Source organism: Rhincodon typus, chromosome 17, assembly GCF_021869965.1.
Source record: "Rhincodon typus isolate 14 chromosome 17, sRhiTyp1.1, whole genome shotgun sequence".
Taxonomy (NCBI): Eukaryota; Metazoa; Chordata; class Chondrichthyes; order Orectolobiformes; family Rhincodontidae; genus Rhincodon; species Rhincodon typus.
The window spans coordinates 56,270,956-56,285,798 of NC_063348.1; the positions used below are offsets into that span (position 1 = coordinate 56,270,956).

The 14,843-nt window shown below is 42.6% G+C and overlaps 1 protein-coding gene across 1 annotated transcript in view; it reads right to left on the minus strand.

Annotated features, from left to right (window-relative positions):
• Positions 1 to 14,843, minus strand: part of nav2a (neuron navigator 2a) — a 1,048,499-nt gene that overhangs the window by 15,711 nt on the left and 1,017,945 nt on the right. Inside the window, exons 22-25 of the mRNA XM_048606898.1 lie at positions 10,397 to 10,556; positions 9,595 to 9,692; positions 6,213 to 6,308; positions 5,134 to 5,302 (exon numbers count right to left, since the gene is read on the minus strand). Coding sequence (XP_048462855.1) covers positions 5,134 to 5,302; positions 6,213 to 6,308; positions 9,595 to 9,692; positions 10,397 to 10,556 — 523 coding nt within the window. The remainder of the gene's footprint in view (positions 1 to 5,133; positions 5,303 to 6,212; positions 6,309 to 9,594; positions 9,693 to 10,396; positions 10,557 to 14,843) is intronic.

The following is a 14,843-nucleotide window of genomic DNA, read 5'->3' on the forward strand; positions in this document are numbered from 1 at the left end:
TCCAGTCCCTATGGACCTTGTACGTTTCAATAAGGTCATCTCACATTCTTTTATGTTTCAGTGAGTATAGGCCCAATCTGCTCAACCTCTCCTCATTACAGTCCTTCCATACCCAGGATCAGCCTGGTGAACCTTCTCTAGACTGCCTCCCCAATGCCAGTCTGTCTTTCCTTAGAGGAAACATCGCAGCCACCAGGCTGGTGTTGGTTGAGAGCAGAGCAGAGACTTCCTACTTTCTGGCCATTCTTTGGTCTAGGGGTGATACCCTCTGGCAAAGCCACCCTCCTAATGACCAAGCTGCCCGTCATCAGTGCCTTCATCCTGCGGTGCATCAAAGACCATCAAGAGCACTAAGGAACTGCGGATTCCCTCTCACTAGTTAGTAGCTGTTGGTGGGTTGAGGTGTAGGATTAGTGGACGAGATGAAGGGGATTGTCAACAACGCAGACAGCCACGGGAGCACTGGCAACTGGCACCCAACTGCTACTGTGGGCAAAATGTGTTCCTCGTCTGCCTCAAGTAGAGCCGATTCCTGCTTTCCGCCTTGGCACCGGGGCCTCTGCCACTTCAGGAAAGTTCCAGCCGATGTTCTGAAGGTTCTCGTCATCACCCTTTTAGATTAGGGTACACTGAGACCCATCACTATTTTGATTCTGCTTGAGATGAACAAATCATTTCTAATGTTTGGGCTTGGGCAGCATGTTATTGAATGCATTTACCGAGTGTAGCATTGAAGGATTGCTTGGCAGAGCATAATGTAAAATCTACAGAATCATCATAGAATCCTTACAGTGTGGAAACATGCCATTTGGCCCAACAAGTCCACACTGATGCTCTGAACAGCATCCCACCCTGACGCATCCCCCTACCCTATCCCTGTAACCCTGCATTGTCCAAGGCTAATCTACCTAGCCTACACACCCCTGGTCACTACTGACAATTTAGCACCTAATCTGCATATCTTTGGACTGTGGGAGAAAACCGGAGCACCCGGAGGAAACCCACGCAGACACGGGGAGAATGTGCAAACTCTACACAGACAGTCACTTGAGGATGGAATCGAACCTGGGACCCTGGCGCTGTGAGGCAGCAGTGCTAACCACTATAGCCTGCAGATAATCAACAGGATAAAAATCTTTAGATAAAGTCAAGGGGGATTAAGCTGGACTCTGATTCTTCTCAACCAGTAGTTGATAAAGGACTCTATTGGCTGGTTATTTTGGGGGCTATTGTACAGCTGAGTTTTATTCTCCAACAGTAAATAGTTAAATGTTTGATCAATGTGACCAGCATGGTAGCTCATATTAAACACTCACAAATTCAGTTTATGCCCAGTCTTAACACAAATTCCACAGCTTGAACTATGTTTGGTTGTTGCGCCTGTGCTTCCAGCTTGCAGCAATTCCATCAACTCTCTAACAACACTTGTAATGCTGTAAAAACATCTGAAATATGTACTGAAGTAGGCCATTAAGCAGCTCGAGCTTGCTGCTCCATTGTACAAGATCATGGGTGACCTGTTACATTTCAAAATCCACATTCCCACCCAACTCCAATAACATTTGAGCCCTCTGTCTTAAAAATATTCAATGACCTTTGACTCCCACCTCCATCACTTTCAGAGGCAGAAAGTTCCAAAGTTGCATAACCCTCAGGGAAAAGAAATCCAAGCATTTCTGTTGTGAAAGGATGTTCCTTAATTTTAAAACAATGTCCCCTAGTTCTGGGCCCACAAGAGGAAATAGTCTTTCCACATCCACCTTGCCAAGGCCATTCATGATCTTAAACACAGCAATCATTCTTCTGAACTTCAATGGAAACAAGCCCAGTCTGTCAAAACTTTCCTCATAAGACAACCCATTCACTTTAGGTAAGGGGATGGGAAGGCAATGGCCTGGCGGTATTATCGCTGGACTGTTAATCCAGAAACACAGATAACGTTCTGGGGACCCAGGTTCAAATCCTACCACGGCAGATAGTAGAATTTGAATTCAATAAAATATCTGGAATTAAGAATCTAATGATGACTGTGAGTCCATTGCCAAGTGTTGGGGGAAAAACCATCTGGTTTACTAATGTCCTTTAGGGAAGGAAACTGCCATCCTTACCTGGTCTGGCCTATATGTGACTCCAGACCCACAGCAATGTGGTTGACTCTGAACTGCCATCTGGGCAATTAGGAATGGGCAATAAATGCTGCCTAGCCAGCAATGCCCTCATCCCATCAATGAATTAAAAAAAGAATTAGGTATCAATCTCATGAACCACCTTCAATGTATTTGCATAATTCACTCAATAAGGAATCCAAAACTACAATATGAATTTGAGATATGATCTTACCAATATCCTGTCAAATGGAAGCTGTAGCTGTTTTATAACGACTGCAGTATAGAAACAACTTGTTCCTCTGTTCAAGGGAAATATGGATAACCCAAGAAACTTTAGACTGATAAGTCTCACATCAGTGGTTGGAAAGCTACTGGAGAGAATTCTTACAGATAGGATTTATGCGCATTTGGAAAAGCATGGCTTAATTAGGGACAATTAGCATGGGCAGGTCATGTCTTACTAACTTGATTGAATTTTTCAAGGAGATGACGAAGGTGTTCACTGGGGGTCATGCAGTGGATGTTGTCCCTCATGGTAGGCTCAGCCAGAAGATTAAGATGCATGGGATCCATGGTGACTTGGCCGCATGGATTCAGAATTGGCTGGCCCGTATAAGACGGAGGGCAGTGGTGGAAGGGTGTGTTTCAGGCTGGAGGTCCATGAGTGGTAGTGTTCTGCAGGGTTCTGTATTGGGAGCTCTGCTGTTTGTGATAATATATAAATGGCTTGGATGAAAATGTAGGTGGGTGGGTTAGTAATTTTACAGATGATACAAAGATCGGTGGAGTTGTCAATAGTGTAGAAGGTGGTCAAGGGATACACCGGGATATAGATCAGTTGCAGATATGGGCAGAGAAATGGCAGAAGGAGTTTAATCCAGGTAAGAATGAGGTGCTGCGCTTTGGGAGATCAAATGTTAAGGAAAAGTATACAGTTAGTGGCAGGATCCTGAACAGCATTGATGTACAGACAGATCTTGGGGTCCATAGCTCCCTGAAAGTGGTCAAGCAAGTAGATAGGTGGTAAAGAAGGCGTATGGCATGCTTGCCTTTATTGGTCAGGGCATTGAGTACAAGAATTAGGATGTCATGTTGCAGCTTTATAAGACTTTGGTTAGGCCATACTTAGACTACTATGTTCAATTCTGGTTGCCACATTACAGGAAGGATGTGGAGGCTTTGGAGAGCGTGCAGAAGAAGTTTACCAGGATGCTGTCTGGATTAGAGGGCATGAGCTTTATGGAGAGTCTAGAAAAACTTGGATTGTTTTCTCTGGAGCGGCGGAGCCTGAGGGGAGACTTGATAGAAGTCTATAAAATTTGAGGTTCATAGATAAGGTTACGGTCAGAATCTTTTCCCCAGAGTTGAAATGTCTAAAACTAGGGGTCATGCATTTAAGGTTAGAGGGGGAAATGTTCAAAGGAGACGTGAGGGGCAAGTTTTTTTACACAGAGAGTGATAGGAGCCTGGAATGTGCTGCCAGGGGTGGTGTTGGAGGCAGATACGATAGGGCTGTTTAAGAGACTTTTAGATAAACACATAAATATGCAAGGAATGGAGGGATATGGACTAAGGGCAGGGAGAAGGGATTATGTTAATTTGGTGTCATGTTCGGCACAACATCATGGGCCGAAGGGCCCATTCCTGTGATGTACTGTTCTATGTTCTAAGTTGTTGCAAACTGCCCAAAATTTCTGAGATGGTATTAATTGCAAGTAATGCCAGAGTACACCTCAAAATTTGCTCCAATTTTCTCATTGTGTGGTGAATAAAATTTTCTGAAAATTTCCATTGGATATTGGATTCAATACATTGGAAAAGCTGATTTCAAGTAAGGATAAACAGATGATACAAAGATTGGTGGAGTCGTAGATAGTGTAGAAGGTTATCGAAGGATACAACGGGATAGAAATCAGTGGAAAGACCAAACTTATAACTTATTAATTCTTTGAACTACATGAGCATTTCAGCTGGGAGACTTGGGAGTAGCCATTTATGTACATTTTTCACAGTGTGCTGAAGAAAATGCAATTGTTAGTTTTTCTCATTATCTAAACATACTGATGCCACAAAGGTAGAAAAAGTACATTATATGCTGGAATGAAGAAAATTGTTTCTCTAATTTACTTCACTAAGTTGCTGTAAAACATCAGAAATTCTAGAGAATCCAAACTTTCATGAGTAATTTATATCCTGTTTGAAACTGGCACAAGCTCAGAGATATGGGTGCTGCATTTTTGTATGGGAATAATTAACATAGGTTGAAGAGCAAGAGAGGGAATCAGTGTGTAAAAGGTTGGGCAAATTTTAGCATGGGGGGAATATAATGCTTAAGTTGCCTCTGACTATATTCCCTGATCTTTAACACTGAATCGCAGCATTCTGTTATACTCTCACTGTAATTTAAAGTTGGCAAAATCCTACCAGTCCATAGAATTGTTCATTCATTAGTGAGAGAGACAGACAACTGGTGGTGGTTTAACCTGAGGGTCATCGTGCCTCAGGTGAGTGGAAAGGTTGTGAAGGAGAATCCTTCATAGTAACCTCAGCTGGTGCAGGAATTGAACCCATGGCATTGGCTTCACTCTGCATCACAAAGCAGCCATCCAGCCAACTGAGTTAGCCAACCTGCATGCTGCATTGTACACTGTAATGCTTTATCATTGTTTCAGTGCAGACTTTCAAAACATTCTGAGCCTACTACACATTCAAGTCTATCGAACTGAAAGACATGGATTGCAGTTGTGGAAAATTCTTACTGCAATTGTGAATAGAATAGACAAGCAATACCGAATATCATCAGCAGGGGACGTCAGGAATCCATGATTCTAGGACAACTGACCTCTGTTCTTCTAATTGTCAATGAAATTACAAAGTTATTCAACATTCTTCATCAAGTAAGACTGAGGACAGAATCTATCATTTGGAACAAAGTTTCTGTGAGTTGCATTCTTTCTCCACCTCTGATTCTCAAAATTTCTCTTTTAAAAGTCAACTGAAGGCTACACAATGAATAAGTTCGTACCTTTCAATGACATTGTGACTGTGTTGCTTTCTCCTACTAAATAGCCGCAGGGTAACAGTTCTGGCGTGTCTACATTATTAGTGCGTTGGATGTCTCCTATGCTGTAGCCCAGCACACTATCTGAGTTGAGGCCTAACTGGCTGACTGGATCCACATGGATAATGTATTCCTGCAAAAGATAGCATCATCAGAAACCATAACATTGTCTGCATTCTGAACTAGACCGGGAAAACAAAAACTAGAATTAACTGAGACAACAAGGTGCAGAGCTGGATGAACTCAGCAGGCCAAGCAGCTCATATTTGAACTGATACAAGGCAAGAACTGTAAGAAAGTGGGAACAAGGGACTGAGTTGAATGATCAGCCGTAATCATATTGAATGGTGGTGCAGACTCAAAGGGCTGAATGGCTCCTATTGTCTATGTTAAGTCAGAGAAACTGACTGATCGTATTTAGGTAAATGTAACAAATAGCATTGTCTAACTGCTTCATTTTAAAGCATGGCAATACTTTTCCTCATGTTATCGACTGTACAAAAGATTTTAAGGATTAACTCCAGTGATTTCCTGTGCTACTCTCCTCCCACATTATCAACATTAATTTATCTGTATTATTAGTAATAATGAAGTCAGTGAACCATGTAATTTTATTCTGTGGTACTTTTCCAGGTTGGCAACTGCCCAGGCTGTCCAAAAAATAATTTGCAAGTTTGGGCACCAAAGAGTACAAAAGCAACCATTGCTGTGATAGCCCTCAAGGCTAAATAGCCTGCTGACGTTTCCTGAAGTGTGCAAGGGAGCGGTCAGCGAGGAATCAGTACATTGAGGATAGGAAGGAAGAATATTAGAACAAAAGAGGAAAGGGGAAACCATGAAATGAACAGACATTTCAAAGCACTGTTCTGGCTTAAACTGAATAATAAACGTCTGGTGACATTTATTACAAAGGAGCCTTCATGAGCTGCCCGTGGTATGTTTAGTACCTAAACATAATGACAGCTAACTCAAAATAACAGAAACATTTTAACCTCCCACTCTTCAACCATTAAACTAGCAGCAGAGTGTTTGAATTCTTTTACCTTGAACAGACGTCGCACAACACCATCCAAGACGTCCCACTTTGTCTTACCGCTGACTCCAATGCAACCAACTATATATTGACGAATCCGAGACTCCTGTGGTGAAGGAAACAAGAGAAAAATTGATCTGTATTCAATGGCACAATGTACAATTAATCCAATTCCCATGGTCATGGAACTGACAAGCCAAAAGCAAGAGACTTCAGCTTCACAGAAGATGATCTCATTAGCAGTGTCTTTTTGCTCGTCAATTATTTTTCTGCTCATAAAGATAAGAAAGCTAAAAATAAAATCATGCAATTCGGTCTCTTTATCAAATGCATTTCTCTCAGTTAGAGATTGTAAGAGTGCATGACAAGTAAATATTATCCAATCATGTGCTGTAATCCCAATCTCAATCACAACACTCATGGCAGAATCAGATCAACATTTCCATTTCTCGCACCCACTAACCTCTGCCTTCATCTAGAAACATTGTGCTGAAAATGTAGGCAATTCCACGCTGTGGCCGAATTTTAAAGATTTTGTTCATAGAATGTGAGTACTACTGGCAAAGCCAGCATTTGTTGCCCATCCCTAGATGGCCCCCCCAAGGAACATGATCAGGGACCACTTTCTTGAAATTGCAGCAGTTCATGTGGTGCATGTACATCTGTGATGCTGTGTTAACCTGGAGGTCTGGGGCTTTGGCCTAGTGACAGTAAAGGTGCAGCGATATAGTTGCATATCAACAGGCTGTGGGATTTGAAGAGGAACTTGCAGTTGATGCTCCTGAGGCATTCAGGACAGAGGGCATTGAATGATTACTTGGGTGGAAATAGTGCGCTGGGCACTGGGGAAAAGACAGGAGATTAGCACTAGGGGATAGAACAGCAGGCTGAATGGCCTCCTTCCGTGCTGTAACAATTTGTGATGCTGTGTTCCCTTGTCTTGTTCTCCTCATAGATACATGTCGCTCATTTGAAAGGTGCTATCAAAGGAAGCTTGGCAAATCACTGCAGTGTATTTTGCAATCGATACATACTGCTGCCTTTATATGCTGCTGGTGGGGGCACTGAGGGGGTGATGCTGGGGAGTCTTTGTCATGAGCTTTGTTTTGTTTGGTGCAGAGCTTTCTGAATGTTTTTGGAGCTACACCCGTCCAGGCAAGTCGACAGTATTCCATCACACTCTTGACACGCATTATGGAGTCAGGAGGTCAGTTACTTGCTGCATGATTCCTAGCCTCTGACCTGCTCTAGTAGCCAGACTACTTGTATAGTTCATCCGGTTCAGTTTCTGGTCAACGATACCCCCCCTCCCAACGTGTTTGAAAGTGAGGGATTCAGTAATGGTAATGCCATTGAATGTCAAAGGGAAGATGGTTCGATTGTCTTGCTGGAGATGATCATTGCCTTATATTTGACATGAATGTTAGATTAAAACTAAACTCTAACAGGACTAGACAGGGTATGCGCAGGAAGAATGTTTCCAATGACCAAGCAGCCCAGAACCGGGGGGTCACAGTCTAAAGATATAGGGTGGACCATTTAGGACTGAGTCCTTGAGAAATTTCTCCACCCAGGGAGTGGTGAGCCATTGGAATTCTTTGTCGCAGAAAGCAGTTGAGGCCAAAAAAACTGAATATTTTCAAGAAAGAAAGATAGATATAGTTCTTTGGGCTAAAAGGATCAAAGGGTATAGGGTGAAAACAGGAACAGGAGACTGAGTTGGATGATCTGCCGTGAGCATGTTGAATAGTGGAGTAGGCTCGAATAATGAAATGATCTACTCCTACTTTCTATGATTCTGTGAATGTTGTCCAGGTCAGCCTGCAACAGTTCATGGGTTGTTTCACACTTTGTCAAGTGAGGAATGGTGTTGAACACTGTGTAGTTATCAGTGAACTCCCTCCCTTCTGACCTAATGATGGAGGGAAGGTCATTGATGAAGCAGCTGTGGAGGGTTGGTCCCAGATCCTGAGGAACTCCTGCAACTACATCCTGAATTGAGATGTCTGATCTCCAACAACCACTATCAATTTCCTCTATGCTGGACATGATTCCAACCAGGGCAGAAATTTTCTATTGATTCCCACTGGCTTTCAGTTTTGCTAGGGGTCCTTGCTGCCACACTCAGTTAAATGCTGTGTTAATGTCAATCGCACCTGACCTCCGGAAAGTAGCTCTTTAGACCAGGTTTGGACCTAGGCTACAATGGAATTTGAGCCAAATGGTCCGAGGACAAGCAAATCAAGCATCAATGAGCGGGTCATTTGTCAGTAAGTGCTACTTCAGGGTAATAATGATGACCATTTCTATTGTTTTAACAATGATTGAGAGTAGACTGATGGGGCAGTGCTCAATTGGTATTGCATTAGGAGACTAAGATTGTGTAGGCAGGAAAGCAGAAAATGACAAGTGCACATGCTTGAAGTAACACTTGAGGATCTGCATGTGAACAGATACAGAGGATCTCCAAAGAATTACATTCTTTTAGTGCCCAGAGTTTGAGCGTGGCATTATGATGGTTACGATCCGAGACTAATCTAACGATCACTGATCCAAATGCCATTATACCATGTTTTGAGTTTGAATTTAAATAATATGGTAATGTATGAGCAAGCATCAGGAAGATAAATGACCTTCGAAGCAGTCAACTGTTCTAAAAACCCAGCCTACTCAGCAATGTCCTTCAGCAAAGTGAAGTCTCCATCACTATCTTGCTTGCGCATGCATTGCATGGTTCTAATTCCTTCTGAAATAGTCAAACAAGTAACTCCATCATTAGGAAGAATTCTCATTAAACATGATAATAAACTCCAACGTGACCTTAGGCCAGCTCCTAATTCTTTTGGAAGCCGAATTCTCTCAAATAACACCAAGATAGCAGTGTCACATATTACCAGGGGCATTTTCAGCAATGGAATCGTCCAGCTTGAATCTAATCTCAGAATAAGAGGTTGCTCATTTAAAGTCAGAGATGTGGAGAAACTTCCTTCTCTCAGAGGATAGTGAATCTGTGGAATCCTTTACCGCTGAGTACTGTAAGAGTAAAGTCACCATAGTCCTGCTGGATCCATAAGGCCTCAGGCTAGGGGACAGGTTGAGAAGGAGAGTCATTTCAGCCAGTGTGGCAATTAAACCCACATTGCTGGCCTTACTCTACATTACAAATCAGCCATCCGTCTAACTGAGCTAACTAAGAGAGGCATAGATGTTGGATCATTAAATATATTCAAAACTGAGTTAGAGTTTTAATCAGTTAGGGAATCAGGGTTATGGGGTAAAGGCAGGAAAGTGAAGGTGAGAATTGTCAGATCAGCCATGGTCTCAATGAATGGCAGAGTGGGCTGGATGGGCTGAATGGCCTGCCTGCTCCAATGGCATATGGTCTAGCATACCTCCTTCCATCTCATCTCTTCTTGCAAGCGGACTACTATCTTCACGTGCCTGCCTTCTTTGCGGGCCGAGCCATCTGCGTTGTCATCGAGTAGCATATCTGCTTAACAGTGACATCAGTTAGAAACATGAAATGACAAGAGGAGGCATGTCCACTCTGACAGGTTCAGACAATGAGACAGATATTGATTGCGACCCAAAGTTCATACAAATGGAACTGCATTGTTCCACTGCTCGGCAATGTTAATGTGGGACAGATGACTAACTTGTGATATATGTAAACAGTGAACACACACTGATATGCAAGCAACACTCCCCCACAAAGTAAAGACACCATAGTCCTACCGGACCACAGGGCTGCTTTCTTATTAGAGAAAGATGGCTAAAGGTGGTTTAAGCTGAGGGTCACCCCGCCTCAGGTGAAGGGAGAGGTTGAGGCAATCTGTGTGGGAATTGAACCCATGTTACTGGCCTCAGATTGGCTGTCCAGCCCACGACAATATATTTTAAACAATGGAAGGTTGAAAACCAAAACTTCTGGTTTTAGCCAGAATGTTTAATCTGAAGTCTACAAAGTGTCCATCGTTGAGTACACAATGGCTGCTCTAGTAATCTATACGCAGCTGGAACAGGGGTTGGTTATTTCTGAAGAAGATAAAAAGAAAGTACTGAGGAAGCTGACAATCTGAATTAAAAACAAAGCGCTGGAGAAACTCAGAAGAACTGGCAGCATCTGAGAGGCAGAAACAGAGTTAACACATTACGACACTTTGTGTTCCTTCTGGCTATTTTTGAGTTGCATACCAAGACTGGTGGACTCGGTCAGGTTGAGACTGTGTTGGGAAAGGCCAAGTGACTGACGAGGGGATGAAGAGATGGAGAGCTGCGACTGGGTGCGACTACAGCTGCCTTGGGTTTCAGACTTCAACCGATCATTCTCTGCCTTCAGCTTTTCAATTTCAGTCTAGGAGGGAAAAGGATTTAAACATTAAAACAAGCCGGACTGATTATAAACACTTTATAATCGTGCAAAAGACCTTACATTAAACAGACACTCTGGTTTCCCACTTATATCAGTGAACACTCGAAGCATTTTGGAGGACACCATAAAAAGAAACAGACTGCTTAGAGTCATGGAGGTCCACAGTACAGAAAAAGGCCTTTGGCCCATTGAGTCTGTGCTGGTCAAAAGCAACCCATATGGTGTCTTTCGTGACCATGGTCATCACTAAGCACCTCGTAGCCAATTAAGTTTTTTTTAAATAAGGACCGAAAGAATTGCGGATGCTGTAAATCAGAAACAAAAACAGAAATTGCTGGAAAAGCTCAGCAGATCTGGCAGCATCTGATAAACTCAGAGGAAGGGTCACTGGACCCGAAACGTTAACTCTGATTTTGCTTCATAGATGCTGCCAGACCTGCTGAACTTTTCCAGCAATCTCTGTTTAAGTTTTTTTTTAAAGTTTAGTTACTATTGCAATTTAGGACGCACATCAAATTCCCACAAACAGCAAAGTGATAATGACCAGAAAATCTGTTTTCTTTTTGTGATATTGATTGATGGATAATTATTGACCAGAATAGTGGGGATAACTTATTTGGTCTCCTTCAAAATTGAGACAATGGGTCTTTTAAATTCACCACATGTATAACATCTCAGTAACTTAATATCTCATCTGAAAGATGGCATCTCCAAAACTGCTGCATTCCCTCAACACTGCACTGGAGGATTAACCTCAATTTGTCCACTAGAGTGGATGCAAACCCCAGGCCTTACAGCTCAGAGACAGGAACGCTACCACAGCTTGCACTGCTGTCTGACACTTTTAATTTGCCTTAACTATTTCTTAACTGCTTGTGCAGGGCCTGTAAAAATTATCTCTGGAAAACTGGTATCTGATTGACATATTTGAGCACAATATACCAAATCATCACTGGGTGAAATGTTATTGATTCGTTAGAACTGTCACAGCATTCTGAAAGTTGCACAGGATAATTTATCGTTACAACATCAAAAAAATGTCCATTGCACCAATGACACTATCCAATGTGAATTATATTCCCACATAATTGTTTCAAAAGAAACCAGATTGATTAAAATAACAGGTCACCATGAATAAGTAACATAGTGAGCAAAGTTGTTGAAGTTTATTTTCCTGTAAATTTACCAATGTTAAGAAAGGAAATCTGAATCAAACACAGAGAATGCTGAAGAAACTCAGCAGGTCCAACAGTGTCTCTGGAGAGAGAGAGAGAGAGAGAGAGAGAGAGATATAGAGAGAGAAACCGAGTTAATGTTTCAAGTCTGTTATGACTTCTCTTCTTCTCTATCCACAGATGCTGCCAGACCTACTGTGTTTCTCCAGCATTCTCCATATTTGATTCAGATTTTCAGCATCTGCTGTATTTTATCTTTATTTGAGAAAGTAAATATCTAATTAAGATCTAACCGGAACATTCTGACATTGTTAGAACAATAGGCTTGCACTTTTGAATTCACAGATAAACATCAGTATGAAAGCCTCTTCTCCATCCCTTTAAACATAAGGAACTGGAGGAGTCGGCCATTCACCCCCTCGAGCCTGCTCTGCTATTCTCTGAGATCACTGCTTATCTGGTTGCATCCTCATTCCAGTTTTTCATCTGCGCCTCATACAGTTGATTCCTTTGCCCTAATCTTATCGTTTATCTTGCATAAGATTGTATATTGATACTGAAATGCTGCATTTTTGAATAATGTCATTATTATGGTATATTTACACAAGTAAATACTATTAAACACCAAATTGTGAACTTTATGTTAAATTACATGAAATTGTTAAATTATTAAATTATGCCAATGATTAACAGCACTAAGTTTGATCTGTATTTATAGTGGCTCAGTGCTGCCTCGTAGTACCAGTGACCCGGGTTCAAACCCACCCTCAGGCGACTGTGATGGAGTTTGCACATTCTCCCCGTGCCTGCATGCGTTTCCTTCTGGGTGCTCTGGTTTCTACCCCCAGTCTAAAGATGTGCAGATTAGGTGAACTGGCCATGCTAAATTGCCCATAGTGTCCAAGGATTAGCCATGGGGAATTCAGGTTCCAGGAATGGGGTGGGTCTGGGTGGAATGCTGTTTGGAGGGGTTGTGTGGACTCGATGGGCCGAATGACCTGTTACAGCATATAGGGATTCTATGTATTTCTATTTAACGCTTATCCCTTATGAGTAGCTTTTGGCAGACTAATCTGCTGGACGAATAACAAATGATTATCGTTTGGGATGATTGGGAAACTGTTCAACATGATCCCATGAAAGAAATTCCATTTAGAAAGAAAATTAACTTAAAATTCCACATAATGTGACCAGCACCCAAACCATTTATTTCTATTGTTTAGTGAATGCAGTTCTCTGGAGCATGAGGTCACCGTCCCACCGCCTCCCCCCCCCCCCCTCCCCCCCCCCCCCCCCCTTAGCTGAAGGACCATTCTTTTCATGGAGGGTAAAAGCCTAGCATTTGGAAGATTCTGAAGAAGGGTCCCTGGGCATGAAATCTGAATTCTGCTTTCTCTGCACAAATGCTGCCAGAGCTGCTGAGTTTTCCCAGCAATTTCTGTTTTTGTTTCAGATTTCAAGCATCCACAATTCCTCATTTAATTTGACAGATGAATTTGGTCACAAGGACCTTACCTGTGACTTCCTGTGTTTCCCATTGTTTCATTCAAAGAATGTTTGCTGGTAGATGTTGCTCAGGAAGGTTTAACCTAGCATCCCCAGGTCAATCATCAATAAACTGATGGGAGAGTCCTAATCAGCAGTGAGTCCTGTTTTGTTTCAAGATGCATTGGTCACTGCAGCACCCAATTTATTCATTTGGTTGCTGTCTTGGGTAAATAACAGCGATGCAAACACATCCAGCCATAACAGACATCCCTGTTGTTTTGCATTCCTTTTAGCTAGAGAAAAAAATCTCAATATCTATCACAGTCCACCCACCAAAGAACAGCTGCAGCAACATCTGGCCAAACATGGCCTCTGCTGAATAATGGGCTTTCCAAGTATCCTCTGGACAAATTATTTCACACATGCAGTTCTCTGATGACCTGCTTATAATAACGTCACCTTTCCACTTGGAGCTCGTCCTATGCATGAACAGGCAAAAAAGGTTGGCTGGTCTACTGAATATTGCTTTTGCCTCTCTGGAACAGCTCCAGGGATACCACATATGAAACAGACTGCAGGATCAACAATAAGGACAGCATTCTCTTCCTCAACATTTAAGCATCTTTTGAAAGATTACCACAATAGGAGCAACTTAACTGCAGATCGCAGCAAAGCAAAGGGGCCTAATGCTCACCTCTGTGTTATAACTTCCAGGCAACTTTGCTGTTTAAATCGTTCTAAGAACTTTAGGGTTTAAATAATTGACACCTTTCTTAAGAACTTGGTACAAGTTCGAATCACTGGACAGAGATGTAATAGAAACACTCTACTTGGCCTAAGCTGAACCTGCAGTGTTGAGCTGAATGCTCTAACTGGAGCCTTTCAGATGTTGCCCCCAGGTGGGTATTAAGTCAATTTTGAAAACCAACAGAGGTATTCTCCTCTGAAACTTTTTTGGAAGAAGAGTCACACTGGATTCTGTTTTACTCTCCCCACAAATGCTGCCAGACCTGCTGAGTTTCTTCAGCAGTTTCTGTTTTTGTTTCAGATTTCCATTATCTGCAGTTTTTTTTTAAGTTTTATCGAAGTGTTCTCCTCAATTGGTGTCCATGGCTGCAAGAGCCCACCATTATTAAACTTCAAAAGTTACTTCATTGGTTGTTCAGCACTTGGTTGCGGAATGCAAATGCATTCTTGAAGAGCTTACTTAGCCACGCTGGAGCAATGCAAATGGCTCAGTTTCTTAAAAAAAACTTTTCAGTTGGGCTTTGCAGCCTTGAATAGACAGGGCTGCGACAGAACCTTCGGGGAGGAAGAACAGGTCTAAGTGAATCTACACAGGACAAGGGGACCAGGATTCAGCCCAATGGTATCAATGTGGACTTCACAAGCTTCAAAATCTCCCCTCCCCCCACCGCATTCCAAAACCAGCCCAGCTCATCCCCGCCTCCCTAACCTGTCCTTCCTCCCACCTATCCCCTCCTCCCACCTCAAGCCCCACCCCCATCTCCTACCTACTAACCTCATCCTGCCCCCTTGACCTGTCCGTCCTCCCTGGACTGACCTATCTCCTCCCTACCTCCCCACCTACACTCACCTTTACTGG